Genomic DNA, 26,647 nt, shown 5'->3' with positions numbered 1-26,647 from the left:
GGGAGAGGGCTGGCAGCACCACAGGGCCAAAGGTGCTGTGATGGCTTCTGCAAGTATCTGCGTGGCCAGGTCCTTCTGGGCATTGAGTGGGGGGGGGGTCCATCAGCACTTTGCAGCCCCTTTGCTGGGTGAGAATACAGGAGCAGAGCTCTCCCAGTGGGCTGGCAAGGGCTCGTGCCCACTGTGCGCTGCTCAGCACCAGGCAGGGGCTGGGCATCATCCTGTCAGGATCGTGTTGGGGGATTAACCAGCCACAACCTTTGCTCCACAAGCAGATGCAGGGATGTGGCAGCAGCCATAGCTTCATCTCCTGCTCAGGAGGCAGCTGCCTGCAGTGGGGCCAGGACTCCCAACAGGGCCCTGTAGGCTGCCTGCAGTGGGGGATGCTCTTCACTACCTGGTGCTGGTAGCATGACACCTCCTCTGCTGTGGTGACAGCGACTCTGTTAGAGACTGCTATCTCTGCAGTCTCTAATCTTGCAGCCACACTCCTCTAGTAGTGGGTTCTCAATGCTCTGGGCACTCCAGGGAGAGTATCCCTTTGACGTGGTCCACTGGAGCTCAGGCTAGCTCAAATGACACCGGTGCCACACCAGGTGTGGGGAACTGCTTCAGTATGGGAATTACTTAAGGCAGAACCTTTAAAGCCACTTGCTCTACAGTGTAGAATTGCTAACGGACGTCAGGGATTGGGCAAAGGAGTAAGGAAGTGGCTCTCTGTATGAGGTTCCAGCAAAGAAGGATTTATTGGGGCTGAAGGGGTCAGGGGCAGAAGAGTCCTGAGCACTGCTGTGCACAGGATTAAATATAGGGAGGTTTGGGGGGGGGGGGGGGGGGGGGGGGGTGTGTGGTATAAAATCTTAACCAATCCGTAACATACAGGGGAGGAGCATGAGGTGGGGTTTAGAATATAGGAACCTATGAGGGTAAGGGGGAGGAGAGGACAGGTCTCATGGGCCTATGGGGCCTCGAGGAATCGAGGATTTCCAAAGGGGAGGGATCACAGGGGGCTGGGCTAACTGGGGATGAACAGGGAAGGGTCCAGAACAAGGGGCAGGGTTTACAATAAAAGAGAAGGTACTGGAATAAGGGGTTGGGTCACAATCATGGGTAACATAGGGGAGGTTACAACTTAGGGGAAAACCAACTCTGGGGGAAACATGGGGGAATATAAGAATAAACCATTAACAATAAAACTATTAAAACAAACATGGGCCACAACATTCTTTGTCTTGCTGGCAGCCACGTCACCGAGCCATGGGCTGACATGTCCCCAAAAGGCTCTGCAGCATTGTGGTAAAGCTAGAACTGTGCTGCTGGGGCAGTGCAGGGACCACCAAAGGAGCTTCCAATTTTTCACATCTTTTTCCATCAGAAGAGGATTAAGCAGTGAGGAAACAGCATGGAAGCTCAGGGGCAGGTTTTGCCTTGGGGGAGATGTCCCAGAATGGGCTGAGACCCCTGTCCCTGTAGCTCCCTTGGTAGGCACAGGCTGTGGCTCTGGGCTGACTGTAGCTGGGCAGGGAGGAACTTTTCCCTGTTAGTGGTTTGGCAGCCTGGAGATGCAGTTTTCTTCCACAGTCATGGCTCCTTTTTCTTTGCAAAATGGAGTAACAAACAAACAACAAAAAAAAGTGATCCTGGGTTATTGAAATGGGCTGTCCCTTGGAGCCTCCTTTGGCCAGAGTGGGCAGATGGAAAGGCAGGAGTGACACTGGGGCTGTAGGTGGGGGTTGGAGGCAGGGGTGCTGGGCTGGGTCATGCAGAGCATTGTTCCTCAAAGAGAAACACAAGTTGTCCTGTAAAGATTTACTAGTGAGAGAAGGGGAGATTAGGGCATCCTCTCCTGCCTGGTCATGGCATTGGGCTGTTAGAGGATGGACAACTTTGCTTTGGCTCAGCACAACCCATGGGATGGCAGGACTGATGCCACCCACCCCTCCAAGAGGCTCAGGGGTCTGCTATGGCAAGAATGGGGCATGGCAAATCTGCATTGTGAGGGAGGTCATTCATTCAGAGCCAGCAGAAGGGAATGTGACCTCCAGACCTCTTCCACTCTTCAAGCCAGTAACTCAGGAGATGGGCCACATCTCCTGGGAGCCACTAAGCTCCCTGGCCCTGTGCTGCAGCTGCTGAGAGAGGAGCCCAGCCAGGTCCTGCACTTGGTTCTGGCCTTTCCCCCAGTAAACAAACACACCAGACCCAGACCAGGATTTCTTGGGGATGAGGCTGAAATAACTTCCTTTGCTGCTGAGTAGTGTGGCAGAGGAATTTGGAGGGGATCCAGCCCCTGGCTTTGAGAAGCCACTGTGCCCATAACCAGCAAAGAAATCAGTGGTGTGTTCAGGAGCTCCAGGTCTTCATTCCAACAAGCTCCTGCCTCTTGCACAATGTGCATTCAAGGTGTTTTTGCCGCTTTCTGTTTCTCCTGCTCTGTCAGGAGCTATTTTGTGCTACAGGTGGAAGACTTGTGGTTTGCATCTCCTGTTGCATATGAAAGATCTCCTCTAACTTTTCACCACCAGCTCTTGTCAGCCATGCAGTGACAAAGGTCTCTGAACTGTGTGTGACAGCTTGTGCCTGCTGGCAGGCAGGAACATTCCTATCACCACAGGACAGTTTGTAAGAGGCCAGGGCTCTTGAAGGGCTGTACCCTGATTTCAACCTCTTCCTTCCAAAGCTCAGGCCATTTTCCCATTTCTGTGGTATTTCAGTCCTGCTGATGAGCAGAGAGGGATTGGTGTGGATGAGGCAATATGAGGTAATTTGCCTCCCTGCCCTGCTCCCAGGATACTGCATCAGTGGATATAGGGTGGGAAGATGGGTACAGGTGATGCACCAGACATGGCAGAGTTTCCCATCCCTTACCAGCCCTCCCAACATGGGTGGTGCCTTGGCCATGACACTGCTGGTGCGACTCACTCTTGTTCTTCCTCCAGGGAGGAGCCACTTCCCTCTCCCCAGAAGGATGGAGGTCCTGCAGCTCCTGCGTCTGCTCCTCACCACTGCCATGCTGGGTCTGTCCCAGACAGTGAACCCCTTTGTGGCCCAGCAGACTCCCCCAGACCCTTGCTATGATGAGAATGGTGCTCCTCGACGCTGCATCCCTGAATTTGTCAATGCTGCCTTTGGGAAAGAGGTTCAAGCCTCCAGCACATGTGGGAAGCCCCCGACACGGCACTGCAACGCCTCAGACCCCCGCCGAGCCCACCCACCCGCCTACCTGACTGACCTCAACACTGCCTCCAACATGACCTGTTGGCGCTCGGAAACCCTCCACCATTCACCCCAGAATGTCACCCTCACCCTCTCCCTTGGCAAGAAGTTTGAGGTAGTCTATGTCAGCCTCCAGTTCTGCTCGCCCCGGCCCGAGTCCACTGCCATCCTCAAGTCTATGGACTACGGCAAGACCTGGGTGCCTTTCCAGTTCTACTCCACGCAGTGCCGCAAGATGTACAACAAGCCGAGCCGCGCCGCCATCACGAAGCAGAACGAGCAGGAGGCGGTGTGCACCGACTCGCACACCGACGTGCGGCCCCTCTCCGGCGGCCTCATCGCCTTCAGCACCCTGGACGGCCGCCCCACCGCCCACGACTTCGACAACTCGCCCGTGCTGCAGGACTGGGTGACGGCCACCGACATCCGCGTGGTCTTCAGCCGCCCACATCTCTTCCGTGATCTGGGCAGCCGGGACACGGGCGAGGAGGAGGGGGGCACGGGCTCCACTCCCTACTACTACGCCGTGGGGGAGCTGCAGGTCGGCGGGCGCTGCAAGTGCAACGGGCACGCAGCACGCTGCGTTAAGGACAAGGAGCAGAAGCTGGTGTGCGACTGCAAGCACAACACAGAGGGACCCGAGTGCGACCGCTGCAAGCCCTTCCACTACGACCGGCCCTGGCAGCGGGCCAGTGCCCGTGAGGCCAACGAGTGTCTGGGTAAGGCATTTTTAAACATTTTTGTTTTCCGGGGCTGAAACGCTAAAACAGTGATGGGTGCTGAGCCAAAGCGATGAAGTGTGCTTGTCCAGAGATGCTGGGGAGCATCCCCTGTGCTGGAGGATTGGGAAAGGCTCAACCATCTACCCTGTCTCTGCTGCAGGTGTCCTCTAAGAGATGCAGTAGTTCCACCATGAGCCAAAGCACCAAAACCTTCCCAAAAATCACTAATGTCTTCCAGCCAGTCAGCAGACCTCAGCACGGGATGCCTGTCTGGGATTGTTTCCCTGGGGTAGCATACCAGCTGTCTATGGGCCAGAGGGGAAATCATAGCAGTTCCCTGTGAGATGTGCTTGGGGACAGGGAGCAGGCCGAAAAACTTGGCAGAGGCTGAGGTTCCCAATTCAAAATTTTATCCTTTGTGTTCATTCTGTGTGGTGATTTTAGCTTGTCTGTCCTTGCAAAGGTTTCCCCAAGTGAAAAATATTGTCACCAAAATACCAAATTGATATTAGTTGGCTGTCCTACTTGTGAATACTTATGGGATTTTGGTGGAGACTTTTGCTTTTTGTTCTGGTTTGGAATGGGGTTGGGGGATGCCAGAGTCTTGTGAAGGTCTGGGAGAGGGAGGAACAGCCTTTCGTTCCTCCTGGACAGGAGCCCAGGTCTCAGGGGGTGGTGGGAGGATGGCGACAAGGGAAGGCTGTACCATTAATCAGCCTCTGAAAGGCTCAGTGGATGTGCCAGAAGTCAGAGGGACTTGTTAGTATTTGTGATCGATGTCTTGTTGAGAACCCAGCTGTCCACTTCAATATATACATGTTACAGCAGATTTCTTCTAAGAATGGCTAAAAAGGCAGTGGATTCAAAACAAGTGCTGGAGCTGATTCTTTAAGCCACCTCATGCCCTGTGGGAATGTGTCAGCCCTTGTGCTTTTCCACTTGTTTCAGAAAGATGAGTTTTGGGGCTCAGAAAAAAAACCTTCCACTTTGCACCCTCACAGGGCTGCTGCAGGTAAGGCAGGGGAGGCCTCCAGCAGGTGTGTGAGGCCATGGAAACCCCCAGGACACAAGGAGGACCTCACCCCACTGGCTGCCCCCTCTGCACCTACCTCACTGCCGTGTCCTCCAGTAAAGCAGCACAACAGCAGTGGAGGGAGCTCTGCCGGCACAAAAGGGGTTAAACCAGAGGAGGCTCATTTTTGAGTAGCATCTGCAGGTTTTCTGTCCATCTCGTCCAGGGCGGGGTGAGGGTCCCTTGCTCTGAGCATCCTGCCCCCAGCTGCGTCACCCTTTTGGCAGATGGAGCTGAAAAGATAAACGAGGGATGGAAGAGGAGGCGGGGCCGCAGCGCCATCCCTTCAACCCCCCCGACAGCCCCGCACACAAAGACCCTTCCCCGAGCTGCGTGTGAAAGTAGTTTTTTCCTGTTGATTCGCTCCCCTTCTTTCTCCCTTTTCCCTCTCGGGCTTTGTACCCTCTCTGAAGGGACCTGAAAGAGCTTCTCCATCCCTTCGAAGGGCTTAGCGGCTGAAAGCTGGATTAGCTCCCCGAGCCTTCCCCTCTGTGCCTTTCAACAATGACATCTCCCCAGCCAGCAGGAACAGACGCAGCAATTAGCACCAATTAAAAGGAGAGGCTGCCCGGGAAGTTGCCTTTGCCCAGCCTGGGGGCTGCGGGGTTTCGGACACTGTCCTGTGGTCAGACAGGAGTGATGCTGGCTCGTGGTGTGGATGTCAGGCGTGGCTGGGGAGTGGGAAGGAAGAGGAGCAGAGTGGGTGGATGCAAGAGTTTGGCAATTCAGTGACAGCCCAGGGGCAGGGTGGGGGATCGCAGCGCCCTGAAAGGGGGTGAGAATGGATCCCTGGGGCTGGTACAGCTTCAGGTCATGTGGGAATAAGTCAGCTCTTGGCTCTGTGTTCCCCAGCATGGAGAATTTGTCTCTGTCAGCTCTTGGCCATGTGCTCCCCCCACTCTGCATGGGGGCTTGTCTCAGTCCAGTGAGTGGGAGTCTCTGCCTGCCCCACCACGGGGATAAATTGATGCGTGGCACGATGCTGGGACATTCATCCATGCATCATGAGGTGAGAACAAACATTTGTTGTTCCACCAGAATTTTTGCCTCTGGGAAATGCACAGGTGAAACAGCCAAGTACAACCTGAGGTCTGAGCATTGGCACAGGGCACGACCCGACCACGGCTGCCACAAGGTGACTGTGGCGTTCATGGGGACATCACTGTGATGCAATGTTGAGGGAGTCAGCGTGAGTTTGAAGAGCAGGGAGGTTTGGGGCTGTCGCAGCCAGGACAGTGACAGTGGATTTGGCAAGCTGCTGGCTTGGCAAGAGAGCACGATGCCAGCTTTGTGCCGCACAGTGCATGGCCCCGTGCCTGCTAGTTGGAGACCATCGGTCCACAGGCACGGGAGGCTCTCCTGACACACCATAGGGGCTGGATGTCCCGCAGGGAGCTTGTCCTGCCAGAACTGGGATGTTCTGTGTGTCCTCTGCTGTGTCCAGGGCAGGGAAGAGGGACGTGTCCCCACCCATGTATCCCCCTGGGACAGGCTGTGTGAAGGATAATCCCAGCAGGATTGCCAGAATCCTGGGAACCCCCCATCTTTACCTCTGCCGATTTACATCTCCTCCCCACCACTGCTGTCGGTTTCAGCCCGCACCCACGAGCTGCTGGGAGCAGCCCGGCCCCCAAACACCCGGCCCGGGGAAGGAGGGGAAGCGGATTAGCACGACGCAGCCACTGGAAGTAATTGATGCACTCGCTGGTGATGCGGGAGCCCTTGTTCCCTTTGTAGCCGCTGCCGCAGGAGCACTCTCCGGAGCACCAGGATAATGCACGGGGCTTGCTTTGATCCGGGGCCTCGGAGGGGAAGGGGCGGCGCTCTCCTGGGAAAACCTCGCAGGCTGCTCGGGGGGGATGTGGTGATCCAATCGGGATGTCGGTGTCTGAAAACACCAGTCCCCGGAGCGGTGGTGGGATTTGGAGGATCACATATAATTCCCTTGTGCCCTGTGCCCCTTCCTGTACACTTTCCCCTTCCCTTGGGAGTTCCCCTGACAGGGTTCTCTGCACCTGCTCCCCGGTAGGAGTAGTGGAAACCAATGAGTTCCTAGCAGCACCAGCCATGGTCCTTTCCTGGGAAGAGCAGGGGGAAGGCGATGGCTTTGGGAGATGGGCAAGCGGCCACCCCTTCCTGGGCACAGTGCAGTATCGCAGCGGATCTGGAGTGCAGGGGAAGGCAGCCGCCCCGGCAGAGATTTACACCTGGCTGAGCATCCCGAGTGCTGCGCCTCCCGGGATGGGGCTGCAGTGCCTCAGCCTTGTCCCTCGCAGCCCCTCTTGCTTCTCCTCCTGCTTCTTGGCAGCAGCAGAGTGAGCCCTTCTCTCCCAACACCTTCCCCAGGATGGAGGGACAGCGTGCTTGAGAGGAAAGGGGCTATTCTGGTCTCGGCTACCATGGAACCGAGAGTGCAGCCTCATCCTGCCCCGTGTCCCAGACAGACTCTCCTCCAGCCAAAGCAGGGGCGTAGCTCAAATCCGCTGCGGGCTGGCAGCAGCAGCTGCTCTAGGGTTTCGCTGATCCGGCTGCCTTCCCTCACTATTCCCAGGGAGCTTGTAGGGGCGGTGAGGCTCGCTCCTGCCCTGCGGGCTCCACTGCCTGTCCCACGTGTGCCTCGGTGCATGGCACTGCCAGGACTCTGTCCCAAAGCCCCTCGTGCTGTCATTCCAGGCTCCTACATCTGCAGCTGCCTGGAGGAGGAGAGGTTTTGGGGTGGCCAGGGCCTGGGAAGGGGTTCAAAACACCATCAAAGGGGAGACAAAAGATTGCTCCATTGCAAGGTGTCAACGCTTAATTAGTCTATTATTGCAAATTATTAGATCTTGTGATTGTTTAATTGATCATATGATTGTTTAATTGGGCATACTGTACAAGGGCGGAAGTGAGCTACCAGGTAATTAGCCCCAAACTGTGCAATTAAATTCTTATTAATACCCCAAACAGCAGGGAACATTCAAGCCTTTAATTAGTGATTAACAGGAGACAGACAGAGCTTACAACTGCCTCAGTACTGAGGAACAGTGAGAGTATTTAGCTGGGTAAGAGGGGGACTTGTCTGCCCCAATTAGCTCCGGATGGCTGCGCCAGGGGGTGAGGGGATTGCCATACGTGCTGGTGTGACCCTGTCCCTGAGTGGAGACAGCCACCCAATGCAGGGTGGCCAAGCCCAGCCAGATCCCCCTCTTGGCTCTGGAATCCCAGCTTGGTTGTCAGGGACACTGGCCCAGAGCAGGCAGCACCACTGCCTCAGGGAGAGAGGATGATGCTGGGCTGCCAGGGGAGGTTTCTTCCCCAGACCCAGCTCCTGGGAGGACCAGAGGGTCTGCAGCATGTTCCAAGGGATAGGTGGCCCTGGGGTAGATGAGGACGTGCCAGGGTCAATGATGCCAGGAAAAGGTTCTGCCAAGTTACTCTCTCACCAATTAAACTGGAGGCAGAGAGAGACCTGTGTCGAGGGCAGCGAATCATTTACCCAACAGCTCTCCTCCACTGCCCATCCCCTCTCCTATGGGCTGCCAGCCCCTCTCCTTCCCCAGAGGATAACAGAGGCATTCCAAGAGGGACACAGAACTGCCTTTAGGGATGACCCCACTTGCCTTTCCATGCTGCAAGGGGAAAACAAGGCTTCTCTCCTCCCAAAATTGCTCCTTTGCCACAGTTCTGTAGCAAAAACCACCATATCTTGTCCCTGTCCCATTACCTGGAGACTGCAAGAGCACCCTGACTGTCGAGATACTTCACTGTGTCTCTCAGCTCTGGCAAAGCCTGTTTGAATGTCAACATCCCTAGTCCAACAGCATCCTGAGCTACCTGGGGCCTTGGGCAGTATTTGATGCTTTCCCTCCACACAGCACAACCCAGAATTTGCCTTAAAAGTCCCTATTTTCCACTGTCACCAGGAAAAAAGAAAATAGCTCAAAAGGAACAAGCCCCTGAAGGTACCTACAGCTACAATGGGTGTTATTTTGATGCCTGCCATGTGATTTCTCACTAATCTCATAACTCGGGGGAGCTCTGGGGGTAGCTGAGGTTTGAGTGTGCTGGCACTAACCTGCTCAACTCGAGCCTCCAAAAAACTCTTTTTTACGGTTTCTTTCTCCCTGCAGCATGCCCATGGCTGGAGCACCAGGGCAGGCAAAGCAGCTTTTGATCTGTGTGGGGTGAAGCTCCCACTGGCGCTGCTGGCTGTGGGGAGGCAGCTTCACACGGCCACCAGGCCAGGCCCAGGCAGTTAAATCTGGGCTGACACGTTAATGAATTTCACAGTACGCCTGGAAAAGCTCTCACCCAACCTCAATTTACCAGCACGGGGAGGGGGCCAGGGCTGGGGGCACCACCTTTTGCCGAAGGAAATCTTGTTCCCATTATCTTTTTGCAAGAGTGTTAAGCTGGAATGGGCAGCGCTTTGCCTTTTTATCTCGCACGCATGGAATTGGCCAGGAGGGATGTGTGCTTCCCGGGACTAATTTGTGTGTGCACACGTAAGGGTGTGCAGATGTTTCTGTGCGTGCCTGTCTGGGGGTACATGCATGGCTCTGGGGGTATTTTGGTGCCTGTCTGTGTGCACACATGTGCATGCCTGTGTTTGCATGCACGTGTGCTTGCGCATGTTCCTGCATGCACACACAGGGATGTGAGAACACAGGGGCTGCTGTGTGGGTTTCTCTGCATGTGTGACTCGTGCACACAAGATAGAGCCATAAATATGAAGAGTTCCAGGGGAGGGCTGTCACACAGCCTGGTATGAGGTGGGTGGTCCTGCTGGAAGGCTGGGTGGGCTCTGTCACCAGAAACAGCTACCAGGGAAGGGACAGCGGGGACAGTGGGGCTGCAAGTTCCCAGATGGCACTGCCAAACCCTCCAGCTGCAGCCCTCCATCCCACACTTGCTTGCCTTCAGCCGAGTGGTGCCAGTTCCTACACATGTCCTTTCTCTTCTGCCCTGACCTCATGGCACCAGCCCCACAGGGTGGTGCATGCTGCACATCTGGATGGCACGTTGGGATGACCCGTGCTGTGCTGTGTCCATCCCAATCCCAGCACAACCTCCCATTGCAGTGGGGGATGCAAGGGCAGCTCCGGCCCACCAGGAGGGTCCTGAGTTTCACCTTCAGCCCTCATCATCTCCCCTTCCCTCGCAGCCTGCAACTGCAACCTGCACGCGCGGCGCTGCCGCTTCAACATGGAGCTGTTCAAGCTGTCGGGGCGCAAGAGCGGCGGGGTGTGCCTCAACTGCCGGCACAACACAGCGGGCAGGCACTGCCACTACTGCAAGGAGGGCTTCTACCGCGACCTCAGCAAGGCCATCACCGACCGCAAAGCCTGCAAAGGTAAGCTGGGGGTCTCCATGGGAGCAGATGAGTGACAGAATCTCTCTCCATCTCCTTTGTCTCCCTGCCCATCCTTGGGATGTCCTTCTGCTCACTTTGGCAGCCGCAGGTCAGCTCCAGCCACCACCACCCTGATCATTTCTACCACCCCAAGGGCACCAGGCAGGGGTAGCACTTTGAGCCCAGCATCAACCCGAGGTGGAGGAGGATTACAGGAAGGGAGAGAGGAGGTTGCCAGGAGCCTAGGAGGGTTCTGGTGTGTTACCATCTCCATTGGTCGGTGTTTGGAGAGATGCTGAGGAGGTGCTGAAGGAGATGTGACTAAATGTTCTGGAAACCAATCTCTGATAGGGATGTTGTCTGGGATATAGACATGCTTGGAGCATGGGCTCCCTGCTCAGGAGAGCTGGGGATGCTGGTGGAAGTCGCATCTCCCAGGTGGACTGTGGGGCCAGGCCCCACATTGTGTTTTTCAGCTATGGGATGGCTTTTGGGACCTGTTTTTGGGGAGATGCTGAGCACTGTGGCTCCTGGTAACTGTCCTTGAGCCACACTGGCTCCAAGCCCTCAAACTGCAGCTTGACCTCTCAAGGTCCCTAGCCTGTGCCAAACATCATGGAATCTGTACCACTCCTCTTAACTCCTGGCCAAGCTTGTCTGGTTCCTCTTCCATCTCCCTGCTCAGCCTGTCTCTAGATCTTTTTCAAAACAATAGTTTCACCAAAGAATTTGAGATAAAAAAACACCCTGCCTGTCTCTAAGGACTGTTGAGATCCAGACTGGAACATCAGATGGGCAGGAAGTTGGCCATGGCTGTTTAGAGGCTGAGAATTGATCCCTGATCCCTGTTTTTCTGTCTTTGATTGTGAGTCCCTCCTGGAAGGAGCACACTGTCCCTCTCAGATCTCTCTCCAATGCATTTTGCAGCCGCATGGGCCCTGGGCCCCTTCAGAGCTGCAAGAACATGATGCTCATGTGTTTATGAGTAATTCCTGTTCCTGCAGGAATTACTGGAGCTGGTTTTGGACCATTAACTTTGTGGCCATGGACCTGAATTGAAGGATTTGACTTTTGAGGTTCCTTTGTCAGGCACATTAGTACTGTTGGAGGTCTGGCTCATTCAGGTTGGGATATAATAAAGGAAATGCCTCCATTGCCTGTGCTGTGCCAGTGGCCTGTCCTCATCCTTGCTACTTCCAGGAATGCTTCAGAGGATGGATGAAGGGAGAAACTTCCCACATTTGGCAGTGGCACAGCAGGAGCAGGGCTGAGCAGGAGGAGCCCTACCTGCAGCCAGTTCATTAGCAAACTGAGCTAATCATTTTCAACAACCCAAGCAGCTGACTTGTCATGTGTCCCTCACAGCCCATGTTCTCAGGGACCACAAGCTCTTTCCACCCCATGGCCTTGGCCAAGCCATGCCACGGCTGTGGCTGTGGGCACGGCAGCCTCTGGCACGGGGTGTGTCAGGTGCCAGCATCCTTGGGGTTACACAGGGAGACACTGGGAGAGAGGAAGAGGAGGAGGCAGGACAAGGCATGCATCCTGATGGTCTATGGCAGAGCATATCAGATTGTGTCCCATTCCCGGGAGGGGATGGATGGCAGCAGCCCCCAATTCCTGCAGCAGCAGCACCAAACTGGGGCAGCTGCAACAGAATTCTCTTTTCCACGAGGATTCTGTCGAGTGCTGAGGACTGGCAGGCAGCCCCAGCTCTCCCCCAACACTTGAGAGGCACCAGGGTGGCTCCGCTGCCTCCACCTCACCCTTCATCTCCTGCAGGCAGCACCTCATCTCCCAGCCCTCCCCAAGGAACAGTTTCTGCTTTTCTTTGGATTAGGGAGGGTCAGGTTGGATCTCAGGGAAAGGTTCTTCCCCCAGAGGTGCTGGCACTGCCCAGGCTCCCCAGGGAATGGGCACAGCCCCGAGGCTGCCAGAGCTCCAGGAGTGTTTGGACAGCGCTGCCAGGGATGCCCAGGGTGGGATTGTTGGGGTGTCTGTGCAGGGCCAGGAGTTGGATTCAGTGATCATATTTGGCCCCTTCTAGCTTGGGATATTCTGTAATTCTATGACCAGCTCTTTCTACTTTTGCTCCAAAACTGATACAATCCCAAGCAAAGTGGACATCCTGCAGGCATTCACCTCCCATGGGGCCCCAGCACCACTTCCCTGGGCATTGGGGGGATCAGTTTCTACTCCAGATGGGAAAGAGAACACTTACCAAAGAGCAATAATAGAAAAAATGCCAAAAAAAAAGCCAAAAAAGCTAATAAAGCAAGCTGGATTTTGCTGGGACCAGGGAGGATTACTGAGTATAGCATGGGTTTGTGGGAGCAGAGCTTCTGCAGGTTGCAGTGTTTCCTACCTGGCTGTGGCTCAAGTCCCTCTCCTTGCAGAGTTGATGGGAGGCAGAGGGGGCCTGGCTGCTCCCACCTGCCTGTGCTCACCATTTGTCAGTGCAAGTCTTGCTCCACCACCTCCATAGGGGAGGAACTGTGCAGCATTACAGTGATGGAAAGTATATCTGGTCCAAGGTGGATCCTCTGGAGGGGTCAGGGAGGGCAAAGCATCCCAGGATGCCCAGGAGTTGATGGGATGGGGTGAGCACAGATGCTGCAGCTCAGGACAAATGGCAGCCAGTGATGCCTGGGCTGTGGGAGGAGCAGAGGAGTGGGACAGGTCTCCACTTGCAGATAAGCCTCTGTCCCTGTGCCAAGCCACAGCCACTCTGCCAGTCTGGGCAGGGGATGCTGCTCCCGGAGGGCTGGCAGGGTTTGCCTGTGCTTTGGAAGCGCTGCAAAGCTCAGCTGAGCCAGATGAACATGTGCACAGGGCCGACCCCTGCCACGGTGCATATGTTGAGGAGGATCTGGCAGCAAAGGTGGTACCCTGGGTCTGGGGAGCCAGTTCCTGACTCTCCCTCAGGGAACAGAGTTGATAAGATGTTTCTGCTTCTTTGGCTGCTGCTCCTTCAGTAAAAGAAAAAGCATTTCTACCCCTCCCTTATCTAGGGGTGGATCTGCTGGGATTGGGAGCTGCTTAGAGGAGGAGCAAGGTCCCAGGTGTTGGCAGTGGAGAGCTGGTGCTCTCAGAGAGGCATATAAGTATACAGAGATGTGACAAGGTAATTTGGACTTGTTTTTTTCAAAGATGTGTTCCATACCTGCATCTCGGGTATCTACACTCCTGCAAGAAAAAGGCAAGGTAAGGATCCTGACAGTGGATGTTTAGAGCAGGCATGGAACAGTCTGCTGTGAATTTGAACAAAGGTTTTTGCTCCTACCACAGTGCTGGCCCAGGGCAGAGACTGAGCATTACAATGAAGGCAGATGCTCATAGAATCACAGACTGGTTTGGGTTGGAAGGGACGTTGAAGATCATCTGGTTCCAAGTCTCTGCCATGGGTAGGGACACCTTCCACTAGACCAGGCTGCAGATGGCTCAGTTAATATTCAGGAGGCAAATCACTAACCCAGCGGCCAGGAACTACTACATCTTATTTAAACAAACACCAGCACATGCTACTAAATAACTCTTCAACCATGGTTTGTCTCTGCTGGGATGCAGCATCCTTGAAATAGGCACAAAAATACTGGCTGCAGGTTGTGTCTATGTGAGCAGAGCCCTCACCTGCCAATGAGCAGGCAGTGCTTCCCTCCCACTGCCAGCATCACTGCTGGACCCTGCGGGACAGAAAAGCTGGGAGGATGGAAAAGGCAGAGCAAGCTACAGGATTAATTCAATGGCGGTAATTGAAAAGTCAAATAAAGGATGGCTGTGCATTAATCCCAGTAATTTAAACAAAGACGTAAGCTGTGAGCTTTCTACAGTGAAAACTGGTGAAGCAGTAGCAGCTAAGCCTCAAGATGCAAAAATACCCTCAATATGAGGTGCAAGACATGCTTTCTGGCAAGCACAGCTTGATGAGTTAAGCTCCAAGCTAGTGACTTAATCCACCATTCAAACTCCATGGGCCAGATCCTGGCAGCCAGAGGCTGGGAGAAGCAGGGCTCAGTGTGTGGGCAGCAGTGCAGAGCTGCACTGTGCCCCCAGCCCTGTCTTCCCTGGGGCTGGGATAGGCTCCCTGAGCCAGATCCCTCCACAGGTTATTTCAGGATAAGGAAGGACAGAGATGCCACAGCCGCAGTGGTGGGATGGACCATGCTGCAATGCAGGATCCATCAGGGTAAGCACTCTTGCCTGGGATGCTCTTCCCCTGGGAGCAGGAAGGAACAATGTATTTTTGTGGGACTGTGGGAAATCCCACTATGGCAGGGCTAGTGACAGAGATTGGTCTGGCAGAGACCAAGCTTGTACCCTAATGACACTGATTGGTTGTGCACTTAAGATGAGAAAAGGTGCCTTAATTACTGATCTGGGTAAAACATCCAGAGTCACTGAAATCTGCCTTCCACTGCATGGAGAGAGATCAGCTTAGATGAACTGGATCCTGATTGAGCTGAGATTTGTGTCTGTCCATAAACTTTACACCAGGAACAGACTGCTGGGGCCCAAGAAAGGCCCCATGTTTCCAACAGCCCTGTGTCATGCCAAGACTCCCTTGCTCGCTGCCATTTGTTATCACAGCTGAGCCCCCAAAATATCCCTGTCAGAAAGATGTCCGCTTCCAGTCTAGCCAAGATCTGATAAGGATGGAGCATCTGGTCCCCATTAGAGGCTGCTCACTCTGGTTTCTGGCTGTGCAGGAGGGGGGCTCAAGTGCCATGGTGCTCCCACCAATCCCATCTGGTGAAAATTAGGGAAACGTTAACATCAGGGGGCTGTGGGGGCGGGTGGGGGAGATGTTTTTGTTTTGCTTTGAAATCACGTTCAACTCTTACACTGATGGAGGCCAAGATAACCCCCAGCTCATAGCCAGCCCCGCTCCAAGAAAGCGGATGGGAAGGTCCTCTCCTGAACAAGCATCTCTTTCCCACATCCCTCCATGTAGACAATCCTCAGTGGGTCCATCATCCAGTGTGATGTGATGGAACATTCTTCTGAGAGCAAAGACAACTTCACCCACCTCAGGTGGGGCTTGTCCTTAGAGAGACTGTGGTAGAAAGATGTGGGATCAACCTTTGCCCAGGGTCTCCAGGAGTCAGGAGGGGTATTGAGGCTTATGAGCTTGGGAAACATTGAGAAAACCTGCTTCATTCTAAAACCAAGACACAGTCAAGTTTTGTGTAAAATCTCACTGTTGGTTCATCTCCATGGAGTGGAAAGCTTGGAAGTAGGGGAGCAAGTGGAGAAAATGTTTTTTACTGCGGTGACAGGAACATCTCCCCGGAGTTGAGGTGGGGGAAGATCTCAAATGACAGCTGGTGGCTGCAGGCCCCCGTGGGAATTGCAGAGGCTCCAGGTGCTCATCCTGAGCATCCCTGTCAGCAAGGCTGTACCCTGGCCAACCTCTTTGTCCACTTGCCCTCCTGCCTAGAGCTCACAGCACATGTGGGGCCATGCTTGGTCCAGACCTGTGGGTCTAGCTGGGTCTGTGCTGTGCCAGTCCCACCAGCTGATTTCCAGTGGTGCTATGGAAGTGGTGCTTCTCTTCACCTCTTTGGGGCTGCACATTGGGGTTTGTGTTGTACCTCCCCTCTCACATAATCATTTCTCTCTCTCCCGCTCAGCTTGCGACTGCCACCCCGTCGGTGCGGCCGGCAAGACCTGCAACCAGACCACGGGGCAGTGTCCCTGCAAGGACGGCGTCACCGGCCTCACCTGCAACCGCTGCGCCAAGGGCTACCAGCAGAGCCGCTCGCCAGTGGCCCCCTGCATCAGTGAGTGCCCCACACCTTGCCCTGCACTCGGGGACCCCCACAGGCACTAGGGGATGTCCCTTGTCCCCCACTCACCTTTGATGGTTTATGGTGGGTGGGAGGCTCAGACAAGAGGCTGTCTGTCCTTATGGATGTTCTTCAGGAAGTGGTCAAGTAGGACTCTCTGATCACTTCCTGGGGTGACCTGGGTTTCACCTGCCACAGCACTGGAGGCTCTGGATGGCCCCTTGGGTCAGCTTGCTGAAACAGCTCTGCTGGGTCCCATCCTTGGTACAGCACCTGCCCTCCTCACCCAGCTGAGCCCTGAGTGCAGTCACTCAGGCAAGGCCAGAATCAGCATAAAACTGTGTTTATTGTCACAGTGGGTTTGAATTTGACCCAAGTGGTAGAGGAACAACTTCCCACCCTGCAGCATTTGCTGGGCTGCTGGAGCAGTGGCAGTGTGGGTGACGGGTGGAGCTGGCTCCTCTCTCTCTGTTCTTCCCCAAATTTGAATTTAGGAAAGAAATTGCTCCAGATTTTGCTGCCAATAGTCCTGAGAAAGTGTTATCTTTTCACACATTTACCCCTGTGCTGGGCAGCCTGAAGCATGCTGAGATAGCCAAGCACTCAACTGATGTCCAAACTGAGTTCAGATGAGCTGGGCACTTGGGGAGCATCCATCCCTGGAGCACACAACCTCACACAACTACTTAGGGTTCTTGGGGACTGAAGAATTGCAGCCTGGCCCAGTTTACTGAATTCAGTCTGTGCATCTCTGGGTCTGTTCAATGGACTGCAATGGTCAGGTCAGATTCATCCCATCATCTCTCATTTGTGACCAACAAAATCTCCTTGTGGCCCATTTTCAGAAGGCTTTCTCCCAGTTGTCACCTCCAGAGCTGAGGATCTCATCCTTAAGATACCTCTCCCTTTCTTTTCCAGAGATTCCTGCCATCAACCCCACCTCCCTGGTCACCAGCACAGAGGCACCCGCAGGTAAGTGCTCCATGTCCCTGGCCAAGTCCATGGCCCCAGCCCTGCCCAGAGATCTGGGGGCAGATCCCACCTTCCCTCTTCCTAGCACAGCATGGGGGAGGGCTGAGCTCTACCAAATCATTTGGCAAAAAATTAATGGTAAAAAAATTTTGTAAAAGATGTGACTAAGATTTAAAATCTCCTGTATTTCTGGAAAGGAACTGACTAAGATGGATGGACTTTTTTGGGAAAGGCGTTCTCCATCTCCTCCAAGGAGGAGAACAGTGATGCAGCCCACTGGGGCCTTGCCATCCTTTGGCAGGTTAAGGCAGGGGTTGTGGTATCTGGCACCAGTGGGTGCTTGGGAGCTGGCTTTGTTTAACCTCCTTTTATCAGCACCAGTGCAAGAGGTTCCTCTTCAGTGTCCTTGGCCTCTGCAGGACCCCATCTCCCTGGGAGATGCTGGGACAGTGGGGGTCTGGCAGGTCTCAGGCAGGCTCCGGGGCTCCTGTGTTGGGACACAGACTGCTGGGTCTCCCCTGGGACATGGGTGACACGGTGGTCACCTCATCCAGGTCTGGAGGAGTGAAAGGTCTGGGTATGAGCTGCTTGTCCTGGCTGTGCAGTGTGATGGGACCATGGGTGATGGGACCATGGAGGGCCCAGTGCAACTGCTGTGGTCACCCAGAGAGAGGTGACAGCTACATTGACAGACTGCAGGCCTTGGACAGGTGAGGGAGGCATGGCTGCCATGGTCCTCAGAGCTCCTCAAGAGCTGCCCTCGTTCCCCAGACTGGAGTGGTAAGGTTGGCATCTCAGTGCAAGCTGCAGGTTCACTTGTGTTTCTGCAGAGGCTTGGCTGGGGCTGGGCACTGCTGGGAGGGTGTGTGGATGCTCCCTGCACTGATGGATTAGGGTCCTTCTTCCAGCTTGGCCAGGGACCAAGGTCCCACTCAAGTACTCTGTGCTCCCACTGTGTCATGGTCCATCCCAGTAGCACCAAGCAGTGCTGTGCCAGCCCCTGGATCCAGTGCCACCATGCTCAGCCTCCAGTGCTGCAGGATGTACCCAGCAGGGTAAAGAGGGCTGTGGCAGGGCTTTCCTCCCTCCCCTCTTCTTTCCACAGTCCCCTCAACACTGCAGTGTGGCTGTTCCCAGCCATCCCAAGTCTATCCCCCTGTAGGGGTTCCAAGCCAGGTAGGATAGGAGAAGCTAAGAAAGAAGCAGCCCCTTCCCTCCCTTCACCCCTCTTGCTGCTGTCCCCAACAGCCTGGTCGTCCCCTGCATTCCACTGTGGTGGAATAGGCATCCTGAACAATCCTCCACTCCATCCCTTGGCATATGCTCCTGTGAAGACAGCAGGGGCCCCTCCAGCTCCCCAAACCCATATTTAATGAGCAGCTTTCCTGTGCCCTGTTTGGGGTGCATCTATCCCAAAGAAGCCTACACCCTTCTTGGAGAGCCAGTGCCCTGTTTGTATCCATCTCCTCAGCTCCCCTTACCATGGCTACCTTGACTTGGCTGTGGAAAATTCCAACAGCCTCTTCCCAGCCTGGTGTGTGCCTGGGATGTGCTCTCCAGCCCTCTGGAAACGTTTTCCAGGATGGCTGCTGCAACCCTGTGCATGAGCTCGCTGGCAACAGGAGAGCCAGAGATGAGGTGTGTCAAAGAGATGGAATTTTTGGCCCCTCACAACAAGGCAGACACTGAGAGGCTGGAGCATGTCTAGAGATGGGAAAGAATTTGGGGAAGGGTCTGGAGCACAAGTCTGATGAGGAATTGCTGAAGGAGCTGGAGGGGCTCAGCTTGGAGGAAAGCTACTCTTTCCACAACTCCTGACATGAGGGTGCAGCCAGGGGAAGGTAGGGCTCTGCTCCCAAGGAACAAGGCATAAAACAAGAGGAAACCTCAAGTTGTGTCAGGGGAGGTTTGGGTTGACATCAGGGAAAATTTATTCCCTGCAAGGGTTGTCAGGCAGTGAACCAGGCTGCCCAGGGCAGTGGTGGAGTCGCCATCACTGAAAGTGTTCAAAAAGCAAGATGTGGCACTTTGCAATGTGGTTTAGTGGTCATGGTGGTATTTGGTTCAAGGTTGGACTCGATGATCTTGGAGGCCTTTTCCAACCCTAATGATTCTGTGTTCCTTTGGCAGAAGTAAAGTGTGTGGATGGGGATGGAGTTGGGAGATGCACAGGAGGAACCTGTAGCTCCTTGCAGAGTGCTGCTGGCTTAGCACACGTGCACCCCAAGGAGTAGTGCAGACCCTGGGACCTCTGCACAGCCTGACACCCCACCCAGCACCTATGGGCACTGCTGAGCCCTCACAGCCCTGTCCCTAGAGGCTCTGGAAAAGAGGGGGTGTTTTCAGGACAGTGAGGAGCAGCCTTGCCTGGATCTGGCAGGTTTCACTCCTCACTGTGGCAGAGGAGGAGACCTGAGACTTGGGGTGCACATCCTGCCCGATGGGAAGATGTGGTACCAAAGTGATGCAGGGAGCTGCGTGGGATAGGGCAAATCACCCTCCCCTCTGCTCCTGCCTGCCCTGCCCACCCTGCCAGCTGTGAGGAGGGAGCTGGGAATATCAGGCTTTGGGAAAAGGAAAAAAATGGGAATGAGAGATCTGGCCGGTTTTGTTGCCAACAGAGAGTGCTGCATGGAGCAGTTAATCAAGGTGACTCCCCTCCAGTGCTTTATAAATAGGAACAGTTTCACAATGATGTCTGAGCCATTCAGCTGTGCAAAAATAAATAGCACTGGCGGAGACCTGTGTTGTTTGCTCAGTTTTAGCAGAGCAGATCTGCCTCAAACTGCCTCCAGTTTATCTGTGGATTTGTTGGTTTAAGATTTCTGGCTTCTAGCTCAAATATCCTTAATGCAAAGTAGCTGCCTGTGCCCAGAGTGTGTGCCACTAGAGGATCAGGGGACCTAGTGGGGGTTCTGATGCTCCCTTTGCTGGGGGTGATCAGAGTGAGGGGGGTGATGCTGCCCTGGCTGACGCTGCCAGGGTTACCTGGTGTGTGTGTCCTGCAAGCAGGGCTGCCAACAGTGATTGTTTCTGCTCTCACCCTGTCTGCTCCCTGATGCCCCTCTGCTTACATCCTTCTGCTCCAGGAGCCCCAGCTATCCCTGAGCAGGGCACTCCCCAAGGGGCCCTCAGCACCTCAGGCTGCCTCCCAAGCCCCTTCTCCCCCCATTTCCCCAAAACCTCCCACTCTGCCTCTGGCAGCAGGTGCTGGCTGCAGGAACAGGGGGACATTGTTCAGGGCTGCCATGCTCAGGTGCTGGGCTTCCTGCCCTCTCCCCATCCTTCTCTGTGCTGGGGTTCAGTCCTGGGGTGTGTCCAGGCTTTTCACTGACACTGCCATCATCTGCATCACTTTCCCCAGCTTTGTCATGCCTTTCCAATCTTCCAAAGCCTTTGAGGTCTAGCTTTGAAGTCTGTGCCTGAGCAACTGACTGGCTTGGTGATGAAACGTCCTGGGTCCACTTCTCATAATTTTTATTACTATTATCTTGAAATATTTTCCACGTAGTGGAAAAAAATAAAATCCATGTTCCCTCTTAGCAGAATTAACAAAACTCATGGAGCGCAAAACAGGGCTTTAAGGGAATTCAAAGTAAGCAGTAAAAGATTTGCAGCCATAGCACCTAATTAAGTTACATCTCTTAAAACAAAATATTGCTTTTTTTTCAAGGAGAGGAGAAGTAAACCAGATGTGCAAACCTGCCACCTCTCAAACACACTCTCCCCCACAGGAGGAGCCTGCCCACACCAGGCCAGTGGCTCTGGTTATCAGCTGCCTCCTACCAGTCTGCACCTGTAGCATCTCCTGAGATATGGCAGTGTTAGAGCTGGGGCTGTAGCATGTCCCAAGGATACATTTGTGCCTGGGATGGGGCTGTAGTGAATCCCAGGGATGCAGCAGTGTCAGGGATGGGGGGTTGTAACTCATCCCAGTGAAGTCTCAGTCTCAGAGATTGCTCTGTAACTTGTCCCAGGCATGCAGCAGTGTCAGGGATGGGGCTGTAGCATATCCTGGAGGTGCAGAAGCATTTCGGGATTTGTGGGTGCACTTTTATGACATGGGCTGTGTGAGGTCTCTGCTGACCCCCAGCCCTTCTGTGGGTCTTGGTTGCCCCATCCAGCTGCACAGACACAGCAGCTAAAGCTGCTCTTCTCCCCACTGCCCCACAGAATGTGTAAAGCCATGTCCCTGTATGTGGAGCAGCCCCCATCTGGCACAAAGCATCCCAGTTCACTTGGAAGGATGGAACCATGGTCCACAGCTGTGTTGTGATCAGGACTTGGGGGATGAGATCCCAAGCAGAGCTGTCCCATGGCAAAACCCTGCAGGAACAGGACAGGCTGCTCAGGGAGAGGCAGTCTGGGGAGTGCAGGCAGGATCTATCTGCCCTGACATCCCTTGCCACTTTCCACCACACCCAGTGATGGAGGAGGCCACGTGCCTGGGGCCAAGGAACACAAATGCCTCCAGTTATTTGGACTTTCTTTTTCTTCCCAAGTTTCTTAGATAACTGGAGCAGGAATTGATTTTACATTTGAGGATTGTTCCTCAGCACAAAGATGTGGTTAAAAAAATCCCCAAACTAATCCTAAATTGTTAATTACCAACACCATTTTCTGGCTCCTTTGAATCACAGTGTTATGTTGCTAATCATGAGCAGCAACCCAGGGCAGTTACAGGATTTCTTTCTGCTTTTCTTTCATCCCCATTGCCAAGGGAAGGGGGTGGCAGGTTAGCTGAGGCTGCCCCACAGCCTGCTCCCACCACACAGCACCCTACACTCCACCACCCCAGCAGCCATCAGCCCAGCCCGTGCTCCAGCTGAGCACCCAGGCCATGCCACCCTCCTCCCCCACAGCACCCGCTGTCCATGGGAAGGCCTGTGGCAATGCCAGGTGCAGGAGGGTTTCTGTGCCCCTTTGCCTGGGGAGTAAAAGGTCTCCTGTCCTGACAGGCGTTCCCCAAAATAAGATGGGAGGCTCTCTTTAGCGTCCCTTTGATGGAGCAGGAAGGGACAGAGCGCTGTGTCGAGGTGGGCCTGTGGCCTGTCTCAGGGGACCAGCAGGGTCTGGGATGGGCTGTGCTGTATCCCAGAGAACACAGCAGGCTGAAGCTGGGGCTGTAGCAAATCCCAGGGGATGCAACAAGGTTCAGGCTGAAGCTGTAGCATATCCCAGGGATACAGTGGGTGAGGGCACCTTCAGTGCCACCAGCAAGCACTCCAGCACGCTCAGCAGCCAGCCCCCTTATAGAGAGGCCCTGAGCCCCCTCTGTAGCCATCACAGCTGCTTCAGGGAAGGCAGCAGGGCCAAGGCATCTCTGCCAGCCCAGGCAGAGGGGCAGTGTGGCAGCATGGGGGGCTGAACTGGGAATCAGAGCTCATCCCCCTCTGCCAAGAATTAGCTTCACGCTGCACTGCTTCTGTCACTGACAAATTTGGAACAGGTGGCATGAAGTCCCAGATATAAAGGAGCTGGGCAGAGAGGAAAACAACAGGGCTCAGGGTGAGTTTGTGCTTCTGGGCTTCTTTCTTTCCTCATTCCTCCCCTTGGCACAGGGTTCTGTTATTCCCCGTCTTCCCCCAGAGCTTCGCCTCTATCCCCAGTGATCACTGTGGCAACCCACAAACAAAGACAACTTTAGAGGCTGCTGGCTCTGTCCTGGGCTGCGGGGCCAAGCCAGAGGGAGAACCTGCAAAAGGCAGAGAAAAGAAGAAAGATGGGCTCAGAAAAAAACATGCCATTTGGAAAGAGACAAATTGAGATGTTCAAAGGAAGACGGCAGGGGAAAGAAAGGAGGAGAACGGGGCTGCTTCGGGCAATTGTTGGGATCAAAGGCTTTGGGGAGAAGGAAAGAGGCATTCCCTCCCCTCCCTCTGCTTGAGATGCAAATCTGGGGGCTTTAGAAATGCACAGAAAAAAGCTTCCTGGAGGACAGGAGCCTTGGGGAACAGCAGGGTGGTGGAGGACAGCCTGGTGGCCTCCCCAGCTCATTTGGAGCAGCCTGAGCAGGGGATGCCTGGGCAGCAGGAATGATGTAGTAGAGCAGAGCCACTTCCCTCACCTGCCGCCTTCTCACAGCCTGAGTCCCCTTTCCCACTTCTGGGAACCTATGAGGCACAGGTCCCTGGAGGGGCTGTCCCCTGAGAGTGCTTCCCACCACTGGCCCTGAGAGCTGAATCACTCTGAGGATCACGACCCCCTTGGTGTGGTGTCAGACCTGCCTTTGGATCTGCCCCCTGTGGGGCTGATTGTGGGATTGATGCCAAATCCCCTTTTCCCACATTACCCAGCACTGCAGGGTCACAGATGTTGTATTGACTCTCCTTGGCCATGGCCCCTGCGAGCCCTCCATGGAGGCCACTATCACCTCACCTGCATTCCTCCCATCCATCCTGTTCTGTGTCTGGAAGGAGTCCTCAGGCTTCCTCCAGCACCCCTGTGCTGACTTATCCTGCAGGACATTGTCACCACAAGTGACAGTCTGCTCAGTGCACCCAAGGCCACTTGGTTCCTCTTCCTTGATGTGGTATCAGACATTTGTGCTGATCTTTGAGCTCCCAGCCCTTGTGAGGTGCCAGGGGAGCAGCTGAACTCAGCAGACCCTCATCCCCAGCAGTGCTCAGGCCCTGACTCAGGAGGAGTCAAGTACTTCTGCCAGGCTGGGTCTTGCTGCTGTCCCCTCCACCCCACTCCCTCCTCCCCTGTGGTGGGATGAGTCCCCACGTGCCTCAAGCCACTTAGTGCTCAACCCACTGTTCTTCTGCTGCAGACTGTGACTCCTACTGCAAACCAGCCAAGGGAAACTACAAGATTAACATGAAGAAGTACTGCAAGAAGGACTATGGTAAGGACCTTCAACCTCTCTGAGCCACCCTGGGCTTTTCCCCAGAGGCAGATGTGGGCTGGCTGTGGGTGGAGCAGATGAAGGCATCCAGGGGGTGGGGGACGCTCCATACGGAGAGGGGTCCCCAAATCAGCCCTCCCAAAGTTGCAATGGATGAGGCAGGTGGGGCTGCTGGGGAAGGGCAGTTCCTGTCCCCAACCTTCCTTTGGGGAGCAAAGCAAAGCATCACTATGCTTCCCCTTTTTTCCCTCAGTGGTCCAGGTGAACATCCTTGAGATGGAGACGGTGGCCAACTGGGCCAAGTTCACCATCAACATCCTCTCTGTCTACAAGTGCCGTGACGAGCGGGTCAAGCGCGGTGACAACTTCTTGTGGATCCACCTGAAAGACCTGTCCTGCAAGTGCCCCAAAATCCAGATCAGCAAGAAGTACTTGGTCATGGGGATCAGCGAAAATTCCACTGACCGGCCCGGACTGATGGCTGACAAGAACAGCCTGGTCATCCAGTGGCGGGATGCCTGGACACGCCGTCTTCGGAAACTGCAGCGGCGGGAGAAGAAGGGCAAGTGTGTGAAGCCCTGAGGGGTTTGCACCCACCCTGTCCCCCATGCCCAGCCTCAGCCCAGCTGGGTGCTGCCAGACTGCACCCACAGACTCTGTACATATATATAGTGTGAACGGACTCTTTGTCTATAGTGTATATTTTGGCAATGGTTTCCTGTTGTGTGCGTGTGCACGGGTGGGTGTGTGTGTCAGCCCTTTGAGTGTGCATTAAACATAATGCAGTAATGACAAACCTTTAATGAGGAGCAAAGTGGAGCAAGGTCTTGTGGTTGCCTGTCATCTGAAGGAGTTTGAAGGGGATTGGTGTCCTGCTCAGGGCATTCTGGAGCTCATTTTCAAGACTTTTATATTCCCTTTAACACAGTTGTCTCCTGCCCAGCGCTGATATCTCAGTTGACAGCTCTCCCTTCTCCAGCATCTACCATCAATCTATCAGATTCTTCCTCACTCTGAAAATGTGCTGCTTCCAGACCTCTCTCTGCCTTTCTCCTTGCCCAGGAGGAACAGGAGGTCAGAGTCTTCTTTCCCTCATTCCAATGTACAGGCAGGCTGAGTGGAAATTGTCCAGTGCTGCAGAGTGTCCAGCCCCAGGAGCTCCACCAGGAAGGACAAATGAACTTTTACAAGACCTGATTCCATGGTGATCCAGGGCTCACATGGACCAGTGCTGCTGGCTGGGGCAGGACCTGTGTAGTGCTGCAGTGCCATAGGGGGGAGCCAGGCCCTGGCACCGTGCTGGTGGCCACTACCAGGCAGGACTGTGTCCACTGGGGAGTTGCCTAGGTGCCTAGTCCAGACAACCCAGTGAGAAAGACCTGGACACATCATCTTCCCCTCCCATGTCCACCTGCTCCATCTGAACCTTAGCTGGACTGGACAGGCTGACCAGAGCCACCATGTATCATCATCCATCCACCCAGGTCTATGTGCCTGTATTTTCACCTGGTACCAACTGAAATTGCACCTATTTCTGTTGAGATGACACCAAGTCACCATCTGCCTTGGTGTGCATCTTCCAGAGCTGGCCAGACTGCTCTCCTGGGAAGAATTGCTGTGGCTAAGGTTGTTCAAGGAGATGCACAAGGCAGAGGTGACAGGAAGAGAGAGGAGCTTCCATTGATCCACCTCTAGTCTTTTATATCTTCTTCACCATGTATTAGTTTCTGGTTACACAGACACCAGTATCTTCCCATGTTGAGATTGTAGCAGTCTTGGCTTAATAAATACAAATAGAAATAGTAGGTGCTCTGACAATAGATATTCCTTTCCACACAAACCTTGCCTTGCTTACTGAATGGCTCAGTGAGGGGTTGTAGCCTACATCACAGTCTTCCAGTCCATTAGGATGAAACTTTACCCTTTCTAGCCCATGGCAGCTTGTGTGGACTCCCCATGTCATGGTGGTGCTTCCAGGCTTCAGCATCCCAAGGTGGTGCTGGAGCTTCCAGCTGAAGAAACTAGTGGAGCACTGTTGGGTTTCAGGATAAGGGAATTTGGAGAGTGAGTATCTAGGCCCTGGGGATCTGTGTGGACATGCAGGTGCATTGGTGAAGCTGCTGGACATGCTGGAAGTGACGTTTCAGAGCTGTGGAAGACTTGAAGTGCCATTGTTCAGGTCCCATGGGTACTTGGATGCCTACAGAGGGCATGGCCAGAGGTGTGGGGAGGCCAGAAGCTGAAGGGTAATGGGTATGTGGGACCACTTGGATGAGCTGATTTTATCCACCCTCCCGACACAGACCCTCTTCCCTCCTCTCTCTGAGCTGAGGGGACTCTCCCATCCCTGGTTCCTCTTGTTTGGATTGTCACATGCTATTGGCCTCTGCCATGAGATGGTTCTTGATGTAGTTTGGGACACCCAGTTCTCCTCTTCCTCCCACAGCTGCTTTCACCAGACTTGCCCTTGGCTCAGGCTCACTTCAGCCCCATGCACCCAACAGACACAGAATCAAAGAATGGTTTGTGTTGGAAAGGACCTCAAAGATCACCTTCTTCCAAGCCCTGCCATGGGCAGGGGCACCTTCCATTAGACCAGGTTGTTCCAAGCCCTGTCCAACCTGGCCTTGGACAATTCCAGGGATGGGGCAGCCACAGCTTCTCTGGACGAATGCAGGAGTCCTCACACAGAAGTCA

General features: G+C 54.4%; 1 protein-coding gene across 1 annotated transcript; it reads left to right on the top strand.

The window, feature by feature from the left end:
- Positions 1-2,822: 2,822 nt before the first annotated feature.
- NTN3 (netrin 3) lies at positions 2,823-24,753 on the top strand. The gene is made up of 6 exons (XM_033517979.1): positions 2,823-3,935; positions 10,154-10,342; positions 15,973-16,122; positions 17,047-17,100; positions 23,876-23,950; positions 24,204-24,753. The coding sequence occupies exons 1-6, from the start codon at positions 2,834-2,836 to the stop codon at positions 24,530-24,532; spliced, it is 1,899 nt and encodes a 632-aa protein (XP_033373870.1). The 5' UTR covers positions 2,823-2,833; the 3' UTR covers positions 24,533-24,753.
- Positions 24,754-26,647: the final 1,894 nt, after the last annotated feature.

Source organism: Parus major, chromosome 14 (assembly GCF_001522545.3).
Source record: "Parus major isolate Abel chromosome 14, Parus_major1.1, whole genome shotgun sequence".
Lineage (NCBI taxonomy): Eukaryota > Metazoa > Chordata > Aves > Passeriformes > Paridae > Parus > Parus major.
Note: the sequence above shows the minus strand (reverse complement) of the source record. Positions and strands in the feature narration are given on the sequence as shown.

Coding starts and splice junctions, on each gene's coding strand:
- NTN3 (XM_033517979.1), top strand. CDS start 2,834: ATGCACCAGACATGGCAGAGTTTCCCATCCCTTACCAGCCCTCCCAAC. Junction 3,936..10,153: donor TGAGGCCAACGAGTGTCTGG/GTAAGGCATTTT, acceptor CTTCCCTCGCAG/CCTGCAACTGCAACCTGCAC. Junction 16,123..17,046: donor GCCAGTGGCCCCCTGCATCA/GTGAGTGCCCCA, acceptor TTTCTTTTCCAG/AGATTCCTGCCATCAACCCC.